At 34.9% G+C, this 9,038-nt stretch overlaps 1 protein-coding gene across 2 annotated transcripts; it reads left to right on the top strand.

Moving 5' to 3' along the window:
• LOC118282385 (LMBR1 domain-containing protein 2 homolog) lies at positions 1 to 8,798 on the top strand. 2 transcript variants are annotated; one of them, XM_035603443.2, is made up of 10 exons: positions 1 to 653; positions 1,019 to 1,206; positions 1,970 to 2,348; positions 2,813 to 2,983; positions 3,244 to 3,421; positions 3,971 to 4,152; positions 4,417 to 4,656; positions 5,044 to 5,245; positions 5,674 to 5,775; positions 6,642 to 8,798. In XM_035603443.2, exons 1-10 carry the CDS (start codon positions 480 to 482, stop codon positions 6,887 to 6,889), a joined length of 2,064 nt encoding a protein of 687 aa, XP_035459336.1. In that variant the 5' UTR covers positions 1 to 479; the 3' UTR covers positions 6,890 to 8,798. The 2 variants fall into 2 exon arrangements, with proteins under 2 accessions (XP_035459336.1, XP_035459337.1); XM_035603444.2 differs by having other exon boundaries at positions 11 to 653; positions 6,675 to 8,798.
• The last annotated feature ends 240 nt before the right edge of the window (positions 8,799 to 9,038 follow it).

Raw genomic sequence — 9,038 nt, 5'->3', positions numbered from 1 at the left:
TTTTCTTTGGATACTTTTGCCTAACGTTTTGATTGATTTGTCTTTCTTGATAGCGATTTGTGATGATATCACAAATGCTTATTTAGGGATTCTGTGTAATTTTACTGCATTAATTCTTTGTTCATCTTTTTTGTGATTGTCTGGTGATTTTTGTGTCAATAACAGTGGTACTTTATCGACAATGTCATCATCATCACGGTCCATGTTTTGTACCTAAAAATATGTCAGAATCGCAGGGGCCCGAACACAAAACTATTGACTTCGACCCTATATTGCCCGATCAGGGGATTCTCTTTTACGAAGAATGTCCACCGGAGTATGAAATTGAGCGGCCTAGATTACTGCCTTTGAAATCTACGACTCAGATTAGATTTGAACAGCTGCAACACGAAGCAGCTAGGGTTTGGAGGGAGAAGCAGAGAACTGCGAAGAAAAACTAATTCTTATTTGTAATTGGAACAGTGTAGTGTTGTGACAAAATGGCTTACACGTTGTTTGTGATAGAACTAATATCTGCGTTTGTATTAGCAGCGACTTTACTGTACCGATATGGAGACTGCTATAGGAACCATATAATAGTGACAGTGTCAGTGCTGACAGCATGGTACTTCTCGTTCGTGATTATGTTCATCTTGCCCCTAGATATATCATCGGTAAGTCCCTTTATATTCTTATAAGATCATCTTCAGTCTTATAAACTGTGGAGCTGGTAACTGAAGCATATCATAAGCATGTGATACAACACTATTAAATATTCATTAGATTGTGAAAGCTCAAATGACAAAATTGAGCTAATATTTTGTAACCATTATATTATACCTACTAAACTAACTAATGGTAATTCTAATGTAATGGTAGTACTTTATAAAACTCTAATTGACCTTAAGTGAGTACATTTTATAGTTTTATTTTCTACACGGTTCATTAAACACATTAATATGCAGTGCAAATCAATACCATAGATAAGAAAATTATACCACAATGCCCATATCTAATACAATTATTATTTTAATGACAGACGGTATATCGACAATGTATGGAGAATGTGACGAAAGTGACGGAAACAACACAATCGTTACTACAGAATACTACAACAACTGTTGCCCCGCCAGCTACTGAGTGTATCAAGCCTTACAGTTTGATGAGCTCTGATGTGTTCCCTAATCTTTGGAGAATTGTGTACTGGACCTCACAATGTCTTACTTGGTAAGTTTTAAAAAAACAATAAATTTTTTGCATCTTCGTTTGCCCACCGACTTGCTTACTGCCAGGACGGCTAAACGAAGTTGTGGCCAAATGGAGCATACAGACCTAGAAAGTACCTATTTATTCTGATTTTACCTTTATTTTGCCATAACATAGATTTAACCAAGTCACAATCTATTTTCTATTGTGTGTCATAGTTTAGTCAAGAGAATCAGTCATACTTCAATGTATGACTTATATTTTCTATAAAATTTTACCATGTAGCTACAACTACTAATTGTAAAAATAATAAAGATCTTAAAAATTAAATTTTGTCATCGACAAACTGCAGTCCCTATATTTCTACTGTGCATCATATTATATTTTTCACACATGTTTGAATAAAAAGTAACTTTCATACTTTTATCTTTAAAGTAAATACCTAATTGCTATTAGATAAAATCATTTTGTTTGGCTTGCTATCACAAAATCTCCTTATATTTACAAGATGCCTTAAGTAACAGTTTAGGTAGTGATAACATTTAATTTATAAAAGGTATATAAATTATTTAGATAAAACAAGTTCAAGAATTTTAGAATATATGAATAATACATTACTATAATATGAGTAGTATTTCGATAGTAGATAACAACTTGATATGCAAATGAATCACGAATTTGAATAAATTTCTACTAAACGGACATATTATCATTTTATAAAAATAAATTAAGTCTGACCTACATCCTGTCTAATTCAATAATTCTCATAAAATTTTTATTTCAGGCTAATAATGCCTATGATGCAGTCATACAGCAAAGCTGGCGATTTCACCGTAAAAGGCAAACTAAAATCAGCTCTAGTCGACAATGCCATTTACTATGGTTCATATCTCTTCATATGCGGCATTCTACTTATATACATCGCCTTAAAACCTGATGTACACTTGGATCCTCCAAAAATAAAGACCATAGCGTCCTCAGCCAGTAATACTTGGGGTCTGTTCCTCTTGATCCTGCTCCTTGGATATGCCCTCGTAGAAGTGCCTAGAAACCTCTGGAATAATTCCAAGAAGAATTACACTTTGACCTACTGCTACTTCAAGATTGCTAAGCTAAGTACTGACAAGTGCGAAGCTGAAGAAACTGTTGATGATATTTTGGATGTAAGTAATTTAGTTATACAAAAATTATGAATCACAGACATTTTTTTCTTTTGACGTACTTGAAAACCTGACACTTAATCTTCTTAACACCTAATCCACGAAACGGTCATCAACCTTCTTTTTGCAAAATAAATAAAGGTTTGTATTGGATAGGTAGGAATAGATAACATTTATCACACAGTTGTGGCTAGAATCCGGATAAACATTGTTATCAAATTTTATCAGATCACAATGACATACAAACACACTTTGAAGTGAAGTGTCGTTTAACCATGCTATGTTCCCTGAAAAATGTTTATAGGTAACTTCAAAATTATTTGTATAAATTAAATTTAACATGGCTGACATTGCCTCATTGTTTGAGTGGTCTCAAATGCAACATCCGAATATAAAGTTGAATGTGTGATTGTTGGGACAGCCAAATAAATATTTTCACTTACTTCACCAACTGTAAATCTTTTCAGAGTTTAAAAGCCGTGACAGCAGCAGTAGGGTCGGGCCATCCTCTATACCGTCATGTGGACACCATCGTTCAGAAGTTGCCGATACAACTACGAGACAGGCTCAATGGTCGCGCACCGCCCGATAGACCGACACCACCATCCTTGAAGTCACTTGTCAATTTACACAAGAAGGTACCTAAACTATGACATATTTTGCTACTATATTCTCTGACTTGTCTAAGGCTAATAGTTAATAATATTCACAATACTTTTTTCTGTAGCTAGTGCTACTTTCAGTAAAAACCTGCTTAAATAAGATAAATTCTACTTACATTATGTATATCTTGTAATCAATTTTTCTTAACATTTTTGCTCTGAGTCATAGATTTTAATAGGAGTTCCACAGGGTTGTATTTTGGGCCCGCCTAATTTTTCATAATTATTTTAATTAGACTATCAAAGCTCTACACGTGCTGCAACGTACGGAGACTCAATGGGGTCTGATGTTGGAACGTATCTTCCACCTCGAGGACGTAGCCGCCAACCAGCGCTCTCCAGACCACCGGTTCCAACACACATTCCACACGCCACGGCCAAGATTACAACGGATATTCTACCCGCCAATCGTTGGTAAGATAATTTCATGGCATTAAAAAGACTTGCTTGTATATTCTCTTGTATTATATCTAATAGAAACATATTATTTGTTGCTGCCCAGTCCACTGCTGGTCTATGAGCCTTCTCTACTAAAGAGAGGTTTACCTTATAATCTCATACGTATGCGGCGGCGGGTACGTGCGGGTTGGAGATTGTAGCTTATAACGTTTAGGTTTATCATATGACATTCGTGGGAAGAGTTATAGGAGTTGTGACTACTCCGCCTTTACCATGGACCACACAAAGAGTTGCCTATTTTTTTTTTTTTTTCTTTAAAAAACGTTGCCCCACACTAGGATTTTCTCCTGTGTCGTGGGTGCGTTTACAAACATACAAGTTCACATACACATCACACCCAGACCCGAAACAACAATTTGTGGATCACACAAAGAGTTGCTCCGTGCGGGAATCGAACCCGCTACCCGTTGCGCGGCAGCCAGTTGCCCAGCCACCGCACCAACCGTGCAGTCAAAGTTGCCTATAATGGTGTCAATCAAAACTTACATAAATACTGCCTTCCAGAATGGTACTGGGAATGTTTCCTGCGGCAGTACTTCCTGAAGACGATGGCTGTGATCACCGGCATCATGTCCGTGGCCGTCGTCTGGTCAGAAATGACCTTCTTCTGCAAGAAGCCCGTGCTCTCCATCTTCGCTAACATCGTCATCGCAGCTACCGACTCTTATAATTATATGGCTATTGAGGTGAGACTCCAATATTACGTCAACAGATACTACTAATTATCGTAATTACATGACTGGTGTACGAAACGCAGTTTTTACTCTCGTAAGAAACTAGTCAAAGAAATTCAAAGTAGTAGCATGTACTTACCTACTATTAACTTAATACCTAATACCTTACAACTCTAAACTTAAACTTGTTCATCTCAAAGTCACAAGCATAATCTATAGATGTGAGTGATAAATAAATAAATATGGTACTCTTTAACCAATCTCCTCTTCCCACAGGCAATATCAACAATAATAATAGCGTACATGTTCTACTGCGCTTACTCCACCGTGTTGAAGATCCGTCTGCTGAACCTTTACTACCTGGCTCCTCATCATCAGACCAATGAGTACAGTCTCATATTCTCCGGGATGATGGTCTGTCGCCTCACCCCTGCCATGTGTCTCAACTTCCTCAGTTTGATACATATGGACTCACACGTCATCAAGAAGAGTATTATGGAGACCTATTATACGCAGGTAAGGCATAAGCTGACATATCGAGAGAGCGATACGACATTTACGTCTTGAGCTTCAGTTAAATTCATATTCTTGTTTACATAAGCACGTCGGTTAGGATTACCAAGACCGGGCTTTTTCCAGTAACTGCACTAGTAAAAAGAAACACGCTTTTCATACATTTGAAGTTGGTCCAATTCGTATGTTTTTGTTCCATTTCTATAATCTTCGCGCTTGACAATCGCGTTGAATATGACAGTTTATAAGATTCAAGTTCATCAGACAGCGTTAGTAAATGTGTAGTCTCTAAGTTAGCTCTTACGAGTAAGGGTTAGTCAATGCCATCATCACTCTGCATTTTTCTGTTTCATATTACCTATTTAATATATAATACTTTCTGTGATTCAGATAATGGGCCACATGGACGTGCTGGGCATCATAGCGGAAGGCTTCAACATCTACTTCCCAATGCTAGTGGTGTTACTATGCGTGGCCACGTACTTCTCGCTCGGCAGCCGACTGCTCTCGCTCTGCGGGTTCCAGCAGTTCGTGGGAGACGATGAACTCACCACCGACCTTGTGGACGAAGGACGGGAGATTGTGAAACGAGGTTTGTTTTTTTTATGAAACACGTAAACGAGCAGACATGGTCACTATTGAATCACCAGTATGCGTTACAAGTGTTGCCGATTTGTTGGGGTTAGGAATTTAAGGGTTGTTATTCGGGAATCGGGGATTTATTTCTATTAAAACATTCGATAATCTAGTCTTTGTATCGATACGCAAGTTACTTGAAATTTCAATTTTATTGACGCTATTAGCTATTTTGAACCTTATGACAAATGTGAATAGATGATTAAAATCGTTTCTATTCAAATACATATAGTATAATTCATAGGGCAAGTCTATTTTACCTAATACTGAGAAAATCTTATGGGGCATACAATTTTTAGTATATGTATTTGAAGATAACTTACAATCAAGTCAAATTCTGTTATATCTCCGGCATATGTATTTCATTAAATATTTTCTCCACAGAGAAACGCAAGCGCCAGCGCGCTGAAGAATCGCTAACGCGACGCCGTGATTACAGCGAGCGGTTTTCTAACTACAGGTCGGCACGCGACGCACAGGATGGAGGTAATACGACAAACCATTACAATTTATAATTATTATTAATATTTATTTTACTTCAATAGTACTGAAAAACACTATTGTATTGATTTCAAGCTTCATCAAAATTTTCTTACTTCATCTAAACATTAATATCCTATGATAAATTGTTGAATCCTTACTATAACGGCACATTTTAAGAAAATTATTTTATTTTTTTTAATTAAAAGGAAGCTTCATGCTACTATAGCGACATCTGAATCATCAATCATGTACTAAAGACCCATAATGTTCTTAATTATCACTTCATTATCGCCTTTTTCTTTATAACAATATTAACAACTATTCTTGTTCTGTTTGTTGTGTGTTGCTCTTGGTATTGACGTAGTTGAAATAATATTTTAACTTACTTATATGCTTATACTTATTTATCTTTGGCTTTCCACTCAAATGCCTGCATGATTTATATCATGTTATGTGCAATTAGAACTGAAATAAAAGTTTAGTTGTTGCTTGAAACTGTTTGTCAGATTTTGCATTGCTTATTTCAATACTAAAGATTGTACAAGTAGAGTTGTAACTCTCTTACTCTTACACAAATTGACAAGGAATGCTCCTCATGAATATGAGCCTCAACCATGGCATTTAAAGCTTGTCAAGTAGTTTCGTAAATAAGCCGAAAAATAATCATTAATTTAGCATGTCTTACGACATTGTTATATTATTATTATATAAACATTGACGTTATTTGTGTAACAAAGAATAATAATCAAATCAAGGAACACTAGTATCTCTAAATGTCTAGTACCAAGTACCAAGAGCTAAACAAACAGACCCTTCTTTCCTATCATCATTAATGTTATCGGTTATTGTGCATGTTGCTCACTTTTCAGCCCACACTGGGCTTCTCAACGACGTGGACTCAGATTACTACGTGCAACCGAGTCCTGAACGTAATCAACCGCAGCTGACGGGCTACCAACGAGCTGAGCTACCCTACAACAGGTCCAATCTCACCCTTGAAGATGAACTGGACCATCGCTTCGGGGAAAGTACCCTGCCGTCCATACGAAGCGAGTACGACGACCGACGCCGGGACAAAATGACCATACCACCTCGTGGATTGTTTGACGATGTATAAAGTGCAATATAATATCAATAGGTAATTTTGTCGGAGTTTTTGTTGAGGTATTGTCATTCTTATAGATAAGCAATAGAAGATCGTAACGTCTCGAAATAAGGTAAGAGTTTTTATTTGTTTGTAAAGTGATGTACAGTTTGGAGACCTTAAATAACAATATACTTAAGCTTCACTTAATTTTTTACAAGATTGTAATACTTTGATGGTAAAGAATATTTTAGTAAAATGTCCTATGTTATATTTTCTTTTCTCCTACTTTTAGTTACATAGTTGAAATATATGGTAGCTTATTTTTTCTCATAAATGGCAACACCTTCACAAAAATAGGTCAATTAAGTTATTGTAATTAGATTAAGTGGTTGTCAGATAATGATTACCGTATAATAAATGTATTTGAATGTATGGCAAGCGTGAAATGTGAACGTTAGTTACAATTGTTTTAGTTTAGGTACAAATATAATATACGGCTTACATTTTTATATAATTAACATGTAATTCGGTGAAACCTATAATGCAATATTCGAATTTTAATCCCGTAAATAGCTTGCAATAATAATTGATACAATTTCATAGAAAAATGTTATTACTAAATAATAAATTAGTCAATGTTTACTGTAAAAAAGGTTTTTAAATGTCTCAACAATTCAAACTTATAATTTCCTAGTCTTTATTGCAATTAATAACTCTATATAAAAGGGTACATTAGTGTGTTTTACGATAATATATCGAGTCACGTAAAGTTATGATTTAGTTGTACAAGTTACGGAATCTTAGCTTTGAATACAAATAGCACGAAATTGTCGCCACTGTAGTAGATAGAAATGTATTTAAGTTTTTCGTATAGCCGTAAGATTTGCGAACATCCTTAATTCCTAAGCTCATTAATAGCAGCTCGTATAATTACAAGATGAACAACCATTTCCTATCGTCTCCCAAATATTAGTATCATAAAAACAATTTCTACCGTAGAATTCACCCAAAAACTACTAAATTGGTAGGTTTAGTAAAGTTAACAAAATAGTGTTTTAGACCTTAGGACCGGGCTTTAAGGGTAGTTTAGTTCTAACGTGGCATAATATGTAAGATCACCAGTTTACATGTTGGCACCTATTTATTTATAATGGCCTAATGCACATTTCAATATTTATTCGAAATGTGTACATACACTTATGTTATTGTTAATTAATTACACTAATACTATTCAATATCATCTGGAAAGTCAGATCTTAAACTTGGTAATGTAATGATTGAATGTCTCGACAAGGGATTTTTGATAATGAACCTTATGATAACATTTTATTGTTCATGTTTCAATATTTGACTGGAAGAGCCTTATTACGTCATTATATATATTATAGCTGTGGTGTTCCGAATAAAATAAGGTATAGGTACCGTTCGAGGAATGTAAGCAAGATTGTATTACAAATTGACATGAAATGAAGTTTCAGGGACTTTTCTCAAGTCCCGATTACATCTACTTAAACAAGTTTTGTACAAACGTATCTACTTAACCAATGTCAAAAGCTATGCTGTAATAAATCTTCAATTAATAATAATATCATGTATTTATTAATACTGCTTTCGCAAACAAACTTAAGTGTATCTTACATAGAGAATTGTCGAAATATTGTCATCTCTTTAACCATATAAAATTATGTAGTTTTATCGTCAAAAGTATTGTTTTTATTTTATTGAGATTATATCTAAAAACGCTGTAAACTTTGCTTACATTGAAAACGAATATTATTTAATAAATTATATCTTACTTTGTGTGTACATAAATAGTTACTTATCTATTATTCTAAGGCAATGTTTTTATGCTAACTAATTATTTTTGTTATTGTATACTTTATTTCATTCCATAGATTTATTTAATGCAACAGCATTAAACACTGATGTGATATTGTTATCTGGTGTATTATTTAATGGACCCTTTAAATAAAATACAGAAATAACTATAAACTTGACAATTCCTTTACTTTCCCTGCTGCAAAACAACTTGTGCTTAGAAACGAACATAAATATTTCCTATGAACACGTAGTTTGTTTCAGCACCATTATCATATCGGCCACAAGACGACCATCCACTGTTGTACTTAGGCCTTCCTCAATGACTTCCAAAACGACCCGTGGTAATCGACCAGCACTC

Source organism: Spodoptera frugiperda, chromosome 20 (genome assembly GCF_023101765.2).
Source record: "Spodoptera frugiperda isolate SF20-4 chromosome 20, AGI-APGP_CSIRO_Sfru_2.0, whole genome shotgun sequence".
Taxonomy (NCBI): domain Eukaryota; kingdom Metazoa; phylum Arthropoda; class Insecta; order Lepidoptera; family Noctuidae; genus Spodoptera; species Spodoptera frugiperda.
The sequence above is the reverse complement of the archived record's forward strand: the minus strand, read 5'-3'. Positions and strand labels throughout refer to the sequence as shown.